The 19,077-nt window shown below is 49.2% G+C and overlaps 2 protein-coding genes across 8 annotated transcripts in view; both read left to right on the plus strand.

Annotated features, from left to right (window-relative positions):
- Positions 1-10,472, plus strand: part of LOC117586456 (unconventional myosin-XVIIIa) — a 32,826-nt gene extending 22,354 nt beyond the window's left edge. For 2 of the 7 annotated variants that reach the window (XM_034276501.1, XM_034276503.1), the window contains 8 exons: positions 298-432; positions 499-726; positions 5,187-5,552; positions 5,631-5,909; positions 7,774-8,732; positions 8,794-9,177; positions 9,240-9,401; positions 10,006-10,472. In XM_034276501.1, coding sequence (XP_034132392.1) covers positions 298-432; positions 499-726; positions 5,187-5,552; positions 5,631-5,909; positions 7,774-8,732; positions 8,794-9,177; positions 9,240-9,401; positions 10,006-10,204 — 2,712 coding nt within the window. In that variant the 3' untranslated portion in view covers positions 10,205-10,472. Of the gene's footprint in view, positions 1-297; positions 433-498; positions 727-2,697; positions 4,070-5,186; positions 5,553-5,630; positions 5,910-7,574; positions 7,694-7,773; positions 8,733-8,793; positions 9,178-9,239 lie in introns of those variants that run through there. The other 5 variants (XM_034276502.1, XM_034276506.1, XM_034276504.1 and 2 more) reach the window with 5 other exon arrangements.
- Positions 10,473-11,689: 1,217 nt separating this feature from the next.
- LOC117586713 (NACHT and WD repeat domain-containing protein 2) lies at positions 11,690-18,936 on the plus strand. The gene is made up of 12 exons (XM_034276989.1): positions 11,690-11,868; positions 11,979-12,388; positions 12,454-12,598; positions 12,662-12,887; positions 12,946-13,387; positions 13,462-13,662; positions 14,412-15,260; positions 15,319-15,711; positions 15,769-16,082; positions 16,142-16,245; positions 16,307-17,416; positions 17,479-18,936. The coding sequence occupies exons 1-12, from the start codon at positions 11,766-11,768 to the stop codon at positions 18,375-18,377; spliced, it is 5,196 nt and encodes a 1,731-aa protein (XP_034132880.1). The 5' UTR covers positions 11,690-11,765; the 3' UTR covers positions 18,378-18,936.
- Positions 18,937-19,077: the final 141 nt, after the last annotated feature.

Genomic DNA, 19,077 nt, shown 5'->3' on the forward strand with positions numbered 1-19,077 from the left:
CATCTGCCGCTGCTCTGCACCTTCGTTAGCATTGTCTTGTAGGGGGCCAAAGTCAGGGCCACCTTGACCTTCACTTCCTTCCTCGAATTTGATTTGATTTTCTTTTTGTGCTCCAGATGATGTTTTGCACGTGCAAAGTTGATTGCTGATGGGATGTTTTCTGATATGTGAGAGCTAATGTAATGCTGAGTGGAGTTTTAAATGAATTTCGTGTATGTTTTGAGGATGGGAAGAGGATGAGGATTTGGATGCATCAGTCTTGATTTCCTTTATTAATAATTGTTTCCTCTCTTACAGATCCTCTTCCGCTCTGGTGTTCTCAGTGAATTGGAGGCCAAACGCGATGTCCTGCTCTCGGATCGCATCATACAGTTGCAGGCCTTCTGTCGTGGCTACTTGGCCCGCAAAAAGATGTCGCAGCGCAGAGTTCAGGTAACTTTTGACCTCCCTCCCTGTCTTTACAAGAAACCAACTAAAATCTTTCATTATTTTTTTTAGGAACTCGCTGTACGCTGCATTCAGCGCAATGTCAAGGCTTTCCTGGCCGTACGTGACTGGCCCTGGTGGCGTCTGTTGGTTCGAGTGACTCCGCTGCTCAATGTGCATCGCACGGAGGAGCAGCTAAAGACTGCCAATGAGGAGCTGCTGATGCTCCGCGCCAAGCTGGAAAAGATCGAGTGCGATCGCAGCGAGGTCAAGGCGGAGAATCAAAAGTTGGAAGCAAAGGTAAGTGGAAGCAAAGCAAAGAAAGAGTGTCAGCTGATGGACAAGTGTCCTCTAAGTTCGTACCCAATTAAAATAGCAGCACCACAAAATAACGTGGGATGTGGCATGACGTGACATGTCATCTGTGGCCACATATCTGCTGTCTTTCGTGGCTTTCGTTTCGACTATTTGGGTCGCCAAAGAGATGACGAAAAGATGGGGAAAATTAATGTCTAACATAAAGATAGTTTTCTGGTAGATAAAATATCTGAAAAGTAGAGAAATGTTGATGGGGAAAATGAGAAAAGTTTTTGCGTTAAAGCGTAATCTTTAAAGCAGATTATGAGATCAATCATTTCTTTATTATTTGATGGGAATTAAGGGAAATGTATCCTTGTAGTATGGGAAACTCATCTGAATATTTTGATTTCATGAGAAAAGTGACATATTAATGCTAAATAGTATTCTTTCTCATCTTCTATGAAGCTCTTTGGTCATTGTTGTCTTTTCTGTGCATTTCAAGTTCAATTCACTATCCAGACCGTAAAGAAACCTCCCATCGTTCTATAAATATCCACAAATTTCCAAGTAAAAATCTTTAAATGGAATAAAAGAATCTTCCTCTCCCGCTGCCCTCCTCTTTACTCATTAATAGATTCCATTACAAAGATGTCTTTATCGATTTCGAAAGCAATTCCCCCTGTCGTCCAATCGATCTATAGATCTATTGATATAACAGTACTCGTACCCCGTTCCGCTGATGTGTAGATTGTTCATCCCTTTTGGCTTTTCTTTTGCTGTTCTTTTGTTTTTGTTGAAGGATTCTATAAATAGCCTCTCGCCTTTTGGGCATTGAACAGCAACTGACTCTGACTCTGACTCTTCTGAGAGTCATTTGTGAGTGCTTCTGTGTGGATCGGATCGGATCGGATCTGTGCCCATGTGGATGTTTCTGTGGCTTCTGTGGAGATGGATGGCAATGTTTCGCACACATCGTGCCACCAGAATAGCCCAGAATACATTCTTAAATGCTCTAAAAGATCATTAATAATACTTTATTGCGCTACAATTGAGCTGCAGCTGGGAGACACACTCAAATATGTGGGATATCGGATTGGTACGGATCTGCTTCTCGGGTTTACTTTACATAATTCCCCCTGCGATTGCCAAATTATGGGAACATCAACAGTTGGCCGAAAATCGAGTGTGTCTGGCCAAAAAGATTATGTGATGTTGCAATTGACTTGGCGGCGTCAGTCTCTACTGTACTCTCTGGCCATCTCTTGTGGTCTTTCACTCTCTCTGCCTCTCTCTCTCTATCTGTTGTTTGCTAAAAGAATCAGCCGGTGCAGAGCTTTTGGCCAGAACCGAAGCCCCGGCAGACCCAAGATAGCGCAAGAGCACACGCATCATTTCAGTCAGTCGCCGAGCAAACGTTGCGCACGCCTGAGGCCCCAAAGTGGCGCCGTGTACGTACGGGAGAGATTCGATACGATCTGAACCGATCTGATACGATACGGTTAGGATCCATCCATCCATCCGTTTGTCGTTCGTGCGTGTGTGAAGAAACGGGTGCCAAAAGCAATAATAAAATAAAACCCGCTGTGAGAAAAAACAAAGGAAATTCTTTGCGATTGCGAGCGCGCGTGCTTCACAGCTAGAATAAATACAACGAAAAGAATACAAAAATTTAAGGCCCGAAAATAAATTTCAAATTGCATTCAACGGTCTCAAGTTTTTGACAATCTCCTCCCAACCAACCAACCCGCACACACATTTCATATACGAATATACCCAAAAGAATTCCCTCACCGAAAAGAAAACTAAACCAAAATATCTCGATTTACGAGACTCGACAATACGACACGAAAATTGCGAAATTTGCTACGAAAAATTAGATTAAAATTGGTCAAAACGATAAATTGCAACAGCCTTAACCCAATTCCCCAATTTGTGCTTCCCCCACTAACCTCCCCACCCCCCTGATTAATCTCTTCCCTTCCTCTTTATCCTATTCCTAATGCCTCCTTTGTCGCCTGCTAATGTGGACAATGCTGACATTGCAGCTGCGGCAGACGAGGAAGTACCTTCATATCCAGAGAACCACATCCTGCCACAGCCTCCTGACCATGGGTCGCTGCCACTAGAGTCGGACCGAGTGGAAAAGGAACGTTTCCTCGACCGAGTGTTGGCAGCCATGAATGGAACACGCAGCGGCGGGGGCACTGCCACCATTTCCCACAACAGCAGCAATTCCTCGCTGAACTCCACGCTGAGTGCTGGCTCTGCCCCATTGGCGCCAAGACCCCCAAAACCACCGACCAGCCAGGCACGGAAGCAGCTCCGACTGCTGCCCAAGCAGCGAGAGCAGAGTCCCGTCCTGAGCAATGGCCACACAAGACACAGCAACACCACCGCAAGCCACACCACCAGCAACACCCACAACAATTACACATCCTCCAAGCGTGGCAGCAGCAGCAGCACCTCTACGTCGCTTTCAACGTCCTTGCTGGGTAAGGAACAACACCTGAAGCAAGAGGACAGTGAAAGCCACTACGAGATCTCGCTGAAATTGCCTCTTAACCACTCCCCCACAGCGGCGGCATCACAGGAGAGGGAAAGGGAAAGGGATCGTGTGCGACTGGTAAACCGTTCGCCTAGTCCCGCCTATTCGATCTCCTCTCGCTGCTCCACCATATCCTCATCCGTGTCCAACGGCTCGCGCCTGCAGACGCCTCCGAGGCGCGTCTTTCCCCAGAGCTACACGCGGGACAGATCCGGGGGCGTGGATCCTTACGAGATGCGGCACCTGGAGAGCTCCCCCGTCGTCTTTGATGCCAACCTGTCGTTTGTGCTCGGCTGCCAGCGCCAGCCCGTGCATCAGTCGATGCGCGCCTCGCCCTCGTTCGAGGATCCGCGCACCTCGTCCGCGTACTTGAGCGAGAAGATCCAGAACTTTCTGAAGCGCACCGATCACGTGCAGGAGGAGTGGACGGCCATGGGCAGGAGGACGCGCCGAACAACCACCACAAGCAGCCGCGGCGAGGGCGCGGATAGTCGCTGCACCACGCCGGGCAGCACCTGCTCCGGCTATGATGACTACGACACAATCTCGCTGATTGAGCGACAACGCGAGCGGTATAGCATGGAGCGTTGTGGCTCTGTGGGACGCACACGATCCTCCCAGAACATCCTCACGAAGGCCTTCCAGCTGGCCAAACAGCTGCCCCACACACCGACTTCGCGTGGCAACTCGCTGGCCAGGGAGCGTGAGCGCGAGTCCTCGGTGGCCAACAGCAGCATCACTACCAATGGGAACAACGACGACGATGATGATCGCACAATATGCGAGGAGGATGATGAGGTAGCCAACGCCTAACCTTGATCTATCTCTCGCTCGCACTCTCTTTGTCTGACACAATTTCGAACCGTGGGGGCAGTGGGGGTGATGATGATGATGATGCCCACTCCATGGGCTCATAAATAAAGAAATGTTCTTGAAAGGCGGGAGGCAGACAGACAGGTAGGGGCTTCCATGCTGCGCGATGACATTGACAGCAGCGATCCCCGCTCTCTCCCTCTCTCTCTCTCTCCTACCCTATCTCTGTCTTCCCTGCACTCTACAGATATAGAATATATTTTTAGATCCGTTTAATACATGATTCATGCCGTGGAATTCTTTTAGATGCCGGCGTAGGAGGAGGGAATATTCCATATTTCATTTTCATATCCATAGTTTTCGGAATGTTTTTGTTTGTTTCTGGAAATTCTTGTATGTGTAACTGGATAATGTTTTCAGCACTTTTCTTTTTTGGAAGAGGCCAACGAACTGTATCATAGAGTACCTTGGATCCACAGAAATGTACCATTCATTGAGTCAGTTTTCCAATTTGGTCTCATGGGCAACCAATTGAGTAATCGGAAAAGTGTTGACAGTAATGCTTTGATCTATGAGTGAGAGATCTGTGAGGCTTATGGACTGTATGAGGGTATGTTTAGTGAATCTTTTATGGAATCTTATGAATGATTTGTTGGGTAAGAGTATTTTCTTTATTTTCCATGCATTATAGAAAGTGAGTAGGAACATTCTCTGATTTCATTCAACAAAAACGACTGCCAGTCGTTTATGATAAATGGCAACTTAAGAGCTACTAAAAGTGTTACCCATTCATTCATCTGAATATCTCGTTGAACCATGAACCCATTCTTTGGTTCTTTGTTTAATATACAAAGTAGATATCCACTGAAATAGTTCCCAGAATCTCCTGTGCCAGAAATATTGAATGTTTACTACCCCTGAAAACAAATTAATATCCGACGTATGGGGCAGGGCAGACAGATCTCTGGAATCGAAATCGGAATCCGAGCAAATAATAATCAAAATAAACAACAACAAAAATATATTTTTTCGCTGAATACGAGAATGAAACATTCTGGCAGATTTTTACACTAACATGGTTTATGCCCAACTTTTGTTGCAGCTTTCGGAGCTGACGGTGGATCTGGCCGAGGAGCGATCCACGGCGCACATTGCCACCGAACGCCTGGAGGCCGAGACCGGTGAGCGCTTGAAGCTGGAGAAGGAGCTCGGGGAGCAGGCTGGCAAAGTAAAGAACCTGCAGGAGACCACAGAGAAGCTGGAAATGGAGCTGATATGTGCCAAGTCCGATCTGAATGGCATGTCCGAAGACGAGGAGGCCGAGCACGAGGAGGGCAGCGGCGGTGTTTACAAGCTCAAGTACGAGCGCGTGGCCCGGGAGCTGGAGTTCACGAAGCGGCGTCTGCAGACACAGCACGAGCACGATCTGGAACAGCTGGTCGGACTAAAGAAGCAATTGGAGAAAAAGGTTTGCCCCAGCACCATCCCGATCCTTCAGAATCTTTCTCTCTAATCATTCGAATCCCGTTTCTGTTTGTGCTTTCAGCTTTCGGATGCCTACGAGGAAGTTGAGGAGCAACGCCAGGTTGTGGGCCAATGGAAGCGCAAGGCACAGAAGATGGCCAACGAGATGAACGATCTGCGCATGCTGCTCGAGGAGCAGAATGCTCGCAACAATCTGCTCGAGAAGAAGCAGCGCAAGTTCGATGCCGAGTGCCAATCGCTGCAGGATGCCGCACGGCAGGAGCGCCAAGCCAAGGAGCGCTATGGCCGCGAAAAGGATGTCCTCCAAGCAGAGAAATTTACACTGGAACAAACGCTGGCGGTACGTAGTAACATTAATTTCCCCTCTCTAAAGAGTTGATGCAGGCCTGAGGCAACATGGGTTTACAATGTGCTCCAGGGAGATTATTTTGCAGAGAACTATTTAGAGAAGAGTTTTTTTTACCTTATTGGAGAGTAAATGTTCCAAAGATAGTGCTGAAGAGGTTTAGATCTAGGGATAACGATTACTTTCCTCATTTAAAATCAATTTACAAACAATTATCGTTTATAATTAGCTCTGGGTAAAAGTTCTTTTGTAGCTCAGTGTTTGAACAAGTGGTGGCGGCGGCGGCCCCACATCGTGCAGCAGATACAGATACAGATACTGCATTTCTGAGGCTCAGCTCTGAGAGACTTGGATAGAAACTTGTTCGGCTTGTTTGCTTCTACCTAGACTGTTCCTACCTGCTGCCCACGACACACGATAGACAGACGGACAGACGTACGCATGGGTTGGGTACGCATGTGCGGCAGGCATGTTGCATAGCTTGTCCATTCCCATTTTTCCATGTGCTATGTGTCTTTGGTTTGGTTCTCGGTACTTGGTGTTTTTATACCCGGTACTCGAAGAGTAAATAGGGTATATTGTATTTGTGCGAATAACGGTTGTATGTAACACACAGAAGTATATATATTCTTGATCAGCATCAATAGCCTAGTCGATTTAGCCATGTCCGTCTGTCCGTCCGTCTTGTTGAGCGCCTGGATCTCAGAGACCATAAAAGCTAGAGCCACCAAATTTTGCATGCAGACTTCTGTATGCACACACTGTTACAAGTGAATTTAAAAAATGAGCCACGCCCCCGCAAAAGGGCGAAAACCTCCCAAATCTACAATTTTGAAGAAAAAAATAAAACTAAAAACGCCATTCCGTAGGGAATGACCATATCTATCAGATCACCAAATTGCATTATTATAGCCAGAATGAAGAAATTAATTTGCAGTCGCTAAACCCACCCTGTCCCGCAGCTTTTGTTGTTGTTTTTTTTTACATTTTCTCATTCACACTCTGCTTCTTCTTCACTCGGCCTCTGCCTCAGTCTCTGCCGACTTTTAACCCACCCCGTCCCGCAGCTTATATTTTTTTTTTTTTGTGTACGGGCGCTGCCTCTGTGTGTGTTGTAGATGTAGATGACAGATGAAGACAAAATTTAAAATTTGACAAAACACCGCTAAGGTGCGATGTAGTCCTGAGTGCCGGGTATAAAAGATGTGACGCGTAAGAAGCGTCTCACACGTCCCTTCTCGTTTTGTTGTTGTTGTTTTTGTTGTGGTTTTATCGGTCTGTACTACTCTCTGGCGGACTCTCTCTCTCTCCCGCTCTCTTGCTGGTTCTGTGACTGCCTTTGGTCACACATTTGTGGATCTTTGCTTTGCTGCTTTCTTCATTGTTTCTGTTCCGCTACGACAGTAGCTCGACGAACGTCAATGCGCGATAACTGGAGTACACACAACAAAAAGAATACAAAATACAATTCCCGCGGCAGTTCTATCTGTACTTCCCGCAGTAACTGTCTATCTGTCTGTCTGTCTGTTTGTGTGTCTGAAAAAGAAATTAAAACATTTACGGCGTCCTCATTACGCTTTCGATACTTATAATTAACTGGCAAAAAGCCCATGGAGGGCGATAACTGAATGACAAGCGAGTCTCGACTGTCTGTCCACTGCGATTTAGAGACGGACTACAAACCACAGAGACAGAGAGAAAGAACAGAAAACCCAGCCCAGCCCCGAAAAAACCCAATTACAGCCATGAGTTTCCGCTATTCCGCGCGAATGATTCAAGTATGTGATTCTCGGGAATAAGAACAGCACTCAAAGTGCAGTTACAAATCATCTGAATACATTTCTCTGCTCTCCTGCAGGACACACGCTTGGATCTGGACCTCAAGGAGGAGAAGCTGGCCTCGCTGCAGCGTGAGCTGGAGGAGATGACATTCGGTGGCAGCACCGAGGAGGAGTTTGCCCAGCTACGACGCTCCAAGAACGAGACTGAACGACGGGCCAAGGAGCAGGAGGAGGAGCTGGATGAGATGGCAGGGCAGATACAGCTGCTGGAGCAGGCCAAGCTCCGGCTGGAAATGACACTCGAGACGATGCGCAAGGAGGCGCGCCGCGAGTCACAGCAGCGGGACGAGGAGCTAGAGGAGGTGCGCGGCAATGGCTACAAGAAAATCAAGGCGCTGGAGTGCCAGCTGGAAACGGAGCACGAGGAGCGCACGCTCCTGCTGCGGGAGAAGCACGAGCTGGAGCGGCGTCTCTCCTCCATGGAGGACCGCGATCGTGTGGACCGCGATGCCGAGGAGGCGCTCAATCAGAAGCTGCGCCGCGACCTGCGCAAATACAAGGCCCTGCTGAAGGATGCCCAGACGCAGCTGGAACGCCTCAAGGCGGACACGCCCGGCAAGACTCTGATCCGACAGCTGCGCAATCAGCTGGAGGATGCCGAGTCCGCGCGCAGCCTGGCCATGAAGGCGCGACAGACGGCCGAGGCCGAGCTCACGGAGGTGCAGGCCATGTTCGAGGAGTCGCATCGGGCGCGTAACGATGCCGAGGAGCGAGCCAATGTGGCGCATCGCGATCGCGCCGAACTGCAGGCACAGATCGAGGAGAACGAGGAGGAGCTGAGTGAGCTGATGAAGAAGTACAGTGCCACGGTGAAGCAGCTGAATTCCGAGCAGATCAACGTGTCCGAGGCTGAGTTCAAACTCAACGAGATGGAAGCGGAGCGCAATAATCTGAAGGAGCAGGTGGGCGAGCTGCAGCATCGACTGGATAACGTAGAGAACCTGGGTGATCCCTCCATGGCCATGATGTCCAAGCGGTAAGTGGAGGAGTCAGATGATCCATTGACTGCTGCTTTATATATTCGATTTCTCTTTTAGCTTGGAGCTGCGCACCAAGGAGCTGGAGTCGCGCCTCGAGCTGGAGCAGGCAACGCGAGCCCGTCTCGAGGTGCAGGTGAACCGTCACAAGGAGGCCCTGGAGAAGCTGCAGAACGAGGTCACCCAGTCGAAGATACGCGAAATGCAGGCCCAGGAAATGCTCAAGAAGTCACAGAAGAGTTTGCGCGACATGCGAGAGGAGTATCACACGGTTTCGAGTCGCGAGCAAGAGTCGCTGGCGCGTCGCAAGGATCTCGAGAAGAAGATGGAGCAAATGGAGTCGGAAGGCACGGCCCTAAAGAACGATCTGCGTCTGGCCTTGCAGCGAATAGCGGATCTGCAGCAGGCCATGGAGGAAGAGGGCGAGGAAGAGCTGAGCGAGAGGTAGGCAAAGGAATTTACATATTTTTTCTTTATGGTTATTAAATTGTTTTCTGATATTGCAGCGATGAGAGCATCAGTTCGGTGGGTTCCATCAGCGACCTGGAGGATCGATTGCGGCCGGTGCATGTGAAGCGCAGCTCGCAGCAGTCGTTAAACGGCGGCAGCCTCGTGGGGCCCAGCCACACGCGCACTTTGGTATGCGAAAAGGACGACAACAGCCCTAGGTACGCTGACAGCGAAGTCAACTCGAACTCGAGCAGCAGACAGCAGCAGCAGCAGCAGCACAAGCATTAAGCACGCAAACCATCACGTAGCTCGCTCTCACACACTACCAGCACCACCACAACCATCTCTATGCCATGCCATCTATATATATATATCTGTTTCTTTATATATATATATCTGTCTGTCGCTCGCTCGCTGGTTCGCTTAACACTATGCCCATATCGCTAGTTAGCTAGTCTGTAAGGTCTGTTTGCTATTTGCTGGCTTATCTAATTTAAATAATTAAAACCATACATGCAAACCGCTACAATCCACATCCACAACTGACCCCAAAACAAAAAACAACAACCAAAACGCCGCTGCCAACGCTCCTGCTCCAAAATGCTCCTGCAACGAATCCTGCCATTAAACCGAAAAACAAACAAACTCGTAAAAAACAATCCAACAAAACGATGCGTGTAAATAATGCGTTAATGCAACAACAAATTCCCCCGCCTAAAACTCCACACTCCGCTCCGTTCCGCTCCGATCCGCTCCTGCTCTAATCCGACCCCGTCCTCCGCGTGTGTGTGCGTGTAAACCATTAGTTTTTTCCTATTGTAGAATAACAGTGACGTCGCCGTCGTCGCCACACATACATAAACTGGCACTGGCGGCCAAAGCCATACCGGCCAACAAACCGGACACAAAATCTCCAGGGGCAGCTACACTTGGAACCACCTGGAGGCCAGAAACAACATCCACACCAACGACGACGATGACTCTGAGGCCGGTGGCTCTACAGAATGGCCAGAAGCCTTAGATGTAGATGTTTCCTTCCCCTTTGTTTGTGGCTGCAGTTTGTAATTTGTATTTTAATTTTTTTGATTATTTATTAGTTGTTTATGATTATTATTTGATTACTGTTTAGTTCAATATGTTTAACTATTTATTATCGAAATATAGCTACATAATATACAAACATATTAAATGATGTATAACCCCGGCCCCCGCCCCCAATGGTAGTTAATTTAATTTGCGCGACAGTCCCTAAAAACGGAAACCAAGTGATTAACAATGTTTTTATCTCTCAAAGCAAAACAAAACAAAATAAGCAAAACGAGGAAAGAGAAAAGAAAGAAAGAATGAAACAAAAATAATGGATACTAACCCTATAGCCTATATAGAATATAGTCCACACAATCCTATAGCCAACTTAACATAAATGAAATTAGTTAAACGCGTTTCAAAATCATAGGCAGGTGTATGCGCAAATGCAAAAAATTGAATCTTTTATTGAACTAAATCGAACATAGAGAAAACATCTCCTATTCTTATACGAAAAATCATCTCTAATCATTCATTCATTAGCTTTATCCAACGCACTCTCTCATAACTCAAGAAATCTATATATTGGAATACGAAATTTTGCAGAAAATCATCTTCATCATCATCAACATAATTATGGTAATCAAACGGAAAAGATTCATAAAAAACCCGTATTAAGAATTAACAAAACAAACAAAAATAAATATATTGTTATAAAACTCGAACGAAAATATATTTTTTATTTGTAGAGTTATACGTAGCTCGAGGAACAGCGCTGCCAGAAGTTATTTCAATTATTATTTTCTATTTTAAACTCTGTTATTTAAAGTAGAGCAAAACGATTTATTCTGGCCAAAGTTAGCCTTTCTTCAGCCTTTTGTGTGTCTAAACACGCACGTTCCTAGGTCGAGGTCAAATGTGTAAAGAGTCGCAACAGCTGGGACGACAGGCACCCACCCCACTCCAATCTTCACCCATTAAGTGGCACCGTTTGCCAGTTGACGACTTTGAAAACTGCCGCAATCCAACGCCTACACCTGCAACGAGTATTGGGATTGGGATTGGACACGAATGTGAGGCAAGCACGCAAATCAAATGTCTGCCATGGGGGCAGGCAGGGCGGGTCCTGAGCACTTGAAAACACCTGTGTGTATGTCAAAGCGGGACTCAGGTCTCAGGGCATCAATCAGGCAGCCTGACATACCATAAAACAGGCGCTATGGCTTTTCAATCAGTTTGAGCAACAGGTGAACCGGGCTGGGCTGGAGTCTCTTTCCTCTGCAGGTGGTTCTGCCATGTCCCACGTCAATGGAGTGGAGTCTAGGGAGAGTCTAGCTGCTGAACTCAAAAACAACCCGTCAAATAGGCGACTGTCAAATGCGCCGCATTTATGCGGGGATTATCGACCAAACAGCAGCGAACTTTACGCCTCTTTCTGGGTCTCGTCTGAGTCTTCGTTTTGGCGCAGACACATATTGGATTTCAACAGCAGCGGAACGTCCTAGAAAAGAAGCTGCTCAGCAAGAGCAGCAATCAACCGAAGCAACTAGCCAACCATGGATGACCGCACCATAGACTCGATCTTTCTGGGCTCCCTGGAGGCCCTGCCGCCGGTTAGCTCCAAGATTGTGCGCATCTTTACGAGCTCAACGTTCACGGGTGGGTCAACAAATCGAATCAGTCTAGTGGACATGGGCCCCCCTGCCGTGGGCGACGACATGTGTGAAAGTGTGAAAAGGGTTATGTAATGCGGATTTTAATCCCAACAGACACCACCATGGAAAGGAATACGCTGATGGCTAAATGTTATCCCCGCATCAAGGACTATTGCCGCGAGAAGCACGGCCTGGAGTTTCAAGTGGTAGACATGCGCTGGGGTGTGCGAGACGAGGCCACCGACGATCACATGACCACGGAGCTGTGCATGCGTGAGATCAAAAACTGTCAGCGGCTCTCGATGGGGCCGAACTTTATTGTGTTTCTGGGCCAGAAGTACGGCTATCGACCCATACCCACGTACATAGTGTCCTCGGAGTTGGCCCTGATATGCGAAGAGCTGACATCGATGGGCGTGGATCGAGCCCTGCTCGATCTGTGGTATAAGAAGGACAGCAATGCAGTGCCACCAATCTCTGTGCTGCAGCCAATTTCATCGATACTGATTAATTTCAACAATAAGGTGAGAAGGCACACAGTCCCTTCATTAAGGAAGAGTGTCCCTAAAGAGTTATTCCCCCTCCCCAGCGTGTGCCCAAGCTGCAGGCGGAGGATCAGGCCGTGTGGTGGGACACCCTCAACAAAATGCAGAAACTACTCCGCAAAGCAACCGCCTCTTTGGGGGCCAGCAACAAGATGTCCAAGGACGATGTCCACAACTACTTCATGTCGGGTGAGCGGTTCTCTCGGGTAGCCTCAAGCCTGTAGCTCTGACCGTAGATTAATCCGCGTTTAGTGACTGAGCGGGAGGTGATCAATGGCGTGCTGAATGTTAAGAATACGAAGAACCATTGCCTGGCCTATGTGCGGTACATCAACAACATCAATCTGCAGAATCTGAAGAAGGCGTCGCTCTTCGTGGACATCATCAATCGGAGTCTGGACACGGAGTCGGCCAAGCTGCTGGGAGACCTGAGGGACACACGACTCCCCGCTAAGATAGAGTCGAGCAATGCACAGAAGTAAGACAGAAGTAAAGACAATATTTTGATGGATTTTAATCCCAACATCTGATTCTAGATACACTGTGGAGTGGATTGGACGCGAGGGACTGGACATTGAGACGCACGAGGAGTACCTGAATCATTTCATATCGCACTTCTATAAGAATGTGGTGAAGCTAGTGGATAGGGCGATGCGCAAAGAGGACTCCAGTGCTCAGGGGCAGATAGTAACTGAGATCCTTCAGCATTTGCACGCTTGCAACAACTCGGTGAAGATATTCTACGGCCGGGAGGAGAGTTGTGAGCGTATCAAGCGCTACATGCTGGGGGATTCAGATAAGCCACTTGTCCTTTTCGGCGACGGAGGCTGCGGCAAGACCTCGCTGCTCTCCAAGAGCGCCGCCCTGGTGGCCACCGAGTGGTTCGCCCATGTCCGGCCCATCAATGTCATCCGCTTCCTGGGCACCACGCCGGACTCCAGTGCCTTGACGGCCACCCTGATTTCCATCTGTCAGCAGGTGATATTCAGCCAAAGCTACCCCCTAATTGATTCCCTTCTAATAACCCGCTCTCGCAAACCATTCCCAAGCAGATCTCGTACAACTATATGCTACCCTTTGAGAACATACCCGATGATCTTGTACCCTTAACAGCACACTTTAAGCAATTACTAACTTATGCTAGCCCCAACCAGCCGCTTACCCTCTACCTCGACTCGGTCGATCAGCTGACGGGCACACAAGACTCGAACAAGGTATCCTGGATACCAACGCGTCTGCCACAGCACTGTAAGGTGAGACAGACACTCATCTCCTCTCCTGATCTGACAAACAGACCGCTGCATCTGTACATAATACTTTACTATCTACTAATTGTAATGCATGATATTTGATACTTGATATTGGGATACTTTTGATACTTCTATCCCCGGACACTCTACAAAATTCTCTGCATGATTACTCTCTCTCTCACTTTAACTTAAGACTACTCGTAGGTCTGCACTATAAGAGCCTTCTATAATCCAATTATTTCTAGCTACTACTCTGAAAGGTGACCCCAATCTGTACAGTTTCCACCCTCATTCATTGTACGATCTGGCGACACAGTCTTCTGCATGTGTACATACAAAATTCTCTGCATGATTCCTCTCTTTCACTTTAACTTTAGACTACTCGTAGGTCTGCACTTAAAGACCCTTCGATAATCCAACAATTTGGGAAAGGTGACCCCAACACCTTACAAGTTAATTCATCCTACGATTTGTATATAGAAAGAGAAGACGCTCCTCGCACTGCATGAAACATTCAAAGAATCTTAAAATATTATTATTATAGTGCATGATATTCCCCCCCAAAGTTACTCCTTTGGGATATTGTGTAAGTTCTTCCAATTGCTTGACTTGTGCGTGCTAAGCAAAATCACAAATCGCACGACGCCTAGAGGATGGCCGTTCTGCATGAGGCAATCCTCTGTTGGCATCAGCTTTTAGCTCTTGGAACATTGCTAAGAGATTTCCTTCCCCCACTCAACAACTCCTTACAGATCATCATTTCCTGCGCCAATGAGCCCGCGAATCCGACAGTCTCGCACGAGTACCATGTCCTGTGCAAGATGATCGACGTGGAGGAGAACTTTATCGAGGTGACGGCGCTGGGCGAGGATCTGGCCATGAACGTCATCAAAATGTGGATGAAGACGGCATGCCGGGATCTCAACAACTATCAGTGGCGTCTGGTGGCAAATGCCATCAGCAAGTGCTCGTTGCCAATTTTCGTGAAGCTCGTCTTTGCCGAGATCTGCCGCTGGCGGAGCTACACACGGCCACAGGAGACGCATCTGGCCAACACGGTGATGGACTCCATTATGCTGCTGTTTGAGCGCGTGGAGAAGCAGCATGGACGCATTCTGGTCTTTCACGCCCTGGCCTACATCACGGCCTCAAAGTCTGGGCTGTCAGAGAGCGAGCTGGAGGATCTCATCTCGCTGGACGACAAAGTGCTGGACGATGTGTATCAGTACCATATGCCGCCAGTGCGTCGCATTCCGCCGCTGCTCTGGACGCGTATTCGCAACGATCTGCCTAACTATTTGAGCGAGCGCGAGGCGGATGGGGTGAATGTGATGAACTGGTATCACCGACAGTTTCGAGACACCGCCAAGGAACGCTACTTCAAGAACATGAACATGGCCATATACTTCCACTCGATGATTGCGGACTACTATCTGGGCATCTGGGGCGGCGGTGTGCCCAAGCCGTTCAAGTTCACCGAGATCCAGCGACATCGCTTCGGCCTGGCCGACAAGGAGGGCTCGGCGGATCGTAAGGTGCCCATTCAGCCGCTGGTATTCAGCAGCAAGGATGGACTATCAAAGCGTTATAATCTACGCAAAGTGCGTCAATGGTTGTCTCTATCTTGTTGGTCCCACTTTCATTTGAATCTTCCTTCAGTTTGGGGAGCTGCCGTTCCACTTTGTGCGCTCGCGACGCTTCAAGGATCTGTTCGAGCACGTCCTCTTCAACTACGACTGGCTGCACGCCAAGCTTTCGAGCTGTCCGCTGCAGGCGGTGCTTGCCGACTTCGAGGATGCCTCCACCAACACGGAGGATAAGGAGGCCAGGCGAGAGCTGATGCTGGTGGCCGATGCCCTGCGCTTGGGCGGCGCCATTCTGGCCATCTACCCGAACATGCTCGCTCCGCAGCTGATTGGACGCCTGCTGCCCGAGATTGGTGGCAATCCCAACATCAAGATGCTGCTGCGCGCCTGCGATCGCAGTGGACCCAAGGATTGTGCTCTCATTCCAGTCAATCATTGCCTGCACACACCAGGTGGACCCTTGAAGGTAAGATATTTCCCACACTTGGAATCGGATCTATAATCTCCCTTGTGGTCCTCCTAGTACTCCCTGGAGGGACATCAGTTTGCAGTGTTTGCCTTTTGTTTGACCAGCGACATGCGCTACATGGTCTCCATTTCCACGCACTTCATCACCTTTGATCTGTCCACATCGGATCTGACGCGTGACGTGAATCCCGGCATCGAGGGCATCATGCAGCAGCTGGTCCTCAGTCCGGACAACAAGTGGGCCGCCGCCTACTCAAACAACAATCAGACGGTGCTCCTTAACATGCTCTCCAGCGAATTTGTGGTGATCAACAGCCCCTTCGAGGAGTGCCACGGTCCTGTCAGTGGTCTCCATTTGCTCAATCATTGGTAGGTTCGCTGACACACTCCACCCAGACTCTTTCTCTACTCGAATCCCTTTGGTTTAGTCTCTTCATCACTTGCAAGCTGCGTTGGGCGCAGTTCGATATGCGCGGCAATCTGGTGGACACCTTCAATGTGCCTGGCGAGAACGCTGATTGGGAGATCCTAAGTGAGTTAGACCTGAGATATTCCCTTTATTTCCCTTTACTTACCACCCAGACCTTTTGCAGCCATGGAATTCTTTAGTCCCACAGACTACAATGTTGTGTTCTGGTCGGGATCTATCAATGATATGCGACTGCGGCTGGACTCTTGTCGTGGCGGCAACTACTCCAATTCGGAGAGATTCTACAGTGCCTTGGCCATGAAGAAGAGCCGCACACGGGCCTACGGCTGTGCCAGCGAGGAGAACTTTGAGGTGTCCGTATTTGACTTTGTGGAGGATGGGGAGAGTGGTGCCATCAGCTGGCGGCTGGTGGAGACTCTGCCACGCTTTGAGAACGATGACAAGGAGATGCTGCTGCAGCTGCGCCTGGACCAGAACGATCGCATGCTCCTCGGCACCGCCGGTAAAGGCTTTGTCATCTGGGACTTTGGAAACAAGCTCAAGGACGAGCCAGAGTCCCGTCTGACCGACGGCGCACTGTACCTGCCGCTGCCACATGGCGTGCGGAACATCACCACCCGCATCATGCAATCCAACTCGATTATGGTGAGCTCCCGACTGGACTATGCCGTCGCTGGGGTGCGCAAGAATCTGTATGTCTGGTGCCTGCCCTCGGGACAGCTGGCCAAAGTCCTGGACGCCCACTTTGGGCGCATTATCCAGCTGGAGCCGCTGACGATCGGCAACTGGAACAACCTGGTGACCTCCTCAATCGATCGGTCCGTCAAGGTGTGGAACATCAACAACATCTTCGAGAAGGTGCACGTCATAGATCGCCACGAGCTGCAGATCGATGACATCAGCTTGTCCGAAGTGGACATGGCCGTGACCGTCACACGCGGCTGTGTTGGAGTCTGGGAGACGCGCTCCGGCCGCCTGCTGGCCAAACTGTCGGACAGTGCGCTGGGCGCCATTGTGACGCATGCCGAGATCACGCCCGACGGCCGCTACATCATATCCTCGGAGACGGGCAAGTTTCTTGTGTGGAATCGCGTCTCCGAGCAGGTGGTCTTTCGCGACGATCAGCCAGGCATACAGCAGATCACCCTCCTGGACTATGGCTACAAAGTGCTGACCGTTTCGGTGCCGAACATCAATCAGAGGGATATCCTGGCGGCGGCCAATGATGAGACCAATCGATTGACGGCTATAACAACATTAAGATCAGTGCCAGGTGGGGACTACCTCTACATATATCTATTCCATGAGCTTACCATTGATCCGTTCTGTTTGCAGAGGGCACCATTCTGTTCCGCTTTGAGTTCCCCATTCGTATGATCACGGGCATGCCCTTCCGCAAGTCCGTGATGACGGCGGACAATGCGTACATCGTGGTCGTGACCTTGGACAAGTCGAACAAGGATTGCCTGGGCGTCTACAGCGCCACTAATGGGGCCTTCGTCTCGAAGATAATGCTTAAGGGCTGCGCCATCAAGGAGGTATTCGCTCTGGTGCCAATGCCGCACAAGGCCAACCAGGTGGCGGTCATTAGCAGCGAGAAGGGCAGCGTCATGGACATCAAGACCAAGAAGCACATCCGTTCCATAGCCAAGTGGGGCGGCAGCATCACGCGGGACGGCAAGTGCGGCCTATATGCCCCAACGCGCGGCGGCTTGGAGATGCTGGAGCTGCGCAAGGGCACCACCGTCAAGACATTCATTCCAAAGGTGGCCGAGGGCGTATTCTCGGTGATTTGCATCTTCACGGAGAACGACGAGTATGTGGCGTACTATCACAGCGGTCGGAAGACCATCCGCGTCTTCCGCACCGGCGACACCGAGATGATAGCCAACTATCGGCTGCAGGCCGAGCTGACGGCCATCAAGAGCAGCAAGGACGGGCGGGCCATTGTCCTGGGCACTGTAGATGGCTGCATGTCGGTGCTGGCGATTGTGGATCCCAAGAAGCAGGAGATGATCGAGTACCTCAACGAGCTGCCGTCCCGCGACGAGAACTGGAAGGCAAAGCTGGCCAAGATGAAGGCACGTGTGGGCTTCAAGGCGGCAATACGTGTGGCCACCATTTCCTCGCGCTATGCCAAACCCAGTAGGGGCGACGGGGAGGGCGAGGACGGCGAGGGGGAGCTGCTCACCGAAATAACAGAGGATGTGGTGGTGCCCGTGGCCATGGATTAGTTGAATTATAAATATAACATTTATTTTTCGCATATAGTTTATGGATAGGACAAGGATACAGAAGGATGTTGTGTTGTGTTACAAAAATATGCACGCGCGTGCTATGCTGTCTGCTCCCTGCTGACTGTCTGCCTTAAGTGTGAGTGGATGATAGGGGGTGAGTGAGTGCCATTAAATTGAATGAAGCTTAAACTTAAACATTGGTTAAAACATTGGTAGCTGCTATAGGCTAAGAAAACTATGCTTTAAGAGTATAACTTAAGGTCGGAAACAAATGGAGTTGTGGCATCGGAAAAACGTAACCATACAGATAACAAGAATCGATCCTAAGGGTTGGCAACAAAACAAGACACTCTAAATCTTTAAACATGCCGCTGCCGCCACTGTTGCTCTTTGCGTGCAGCTTAACCAACAAATTCCAATCGAAACAAAAATACATTACTCAGCGCTAGTTCAAGTACAATATATATATATATATATAGAGATAGATATATAGTGTGTGGCTTTAAGAGTGACTTTTGGCAGGATGCTCCAAAGATTAAGTGAAGTAATTGGTAGTAGTAGTCGTAGTACTGTAGCATCTGTTAATTATTGTTAATTGTTACTTGTTAACCTGCCCTTGAATCTGCTGCTGCTGTTCTGCTGTTACTAAACATTATCTCTGCATATCTGCATCCTGCATCTGCCACCGCATCCGTAG

This window comes from Drosophila guanche, unplaced genomic scaffold, assembly GCF_900245975.1.
Source record: "Drosophila guanche unplaced genomic scaffold, DGUA_6, whole genome shotgun sequence".
In the NCBI taxonomy this organism is placed as follows: Eukaryota; Metazoa; Arthropoda; class Insecta; order Diptera; family Drosophilidae; genus Drosophila; species Drosophila guanche.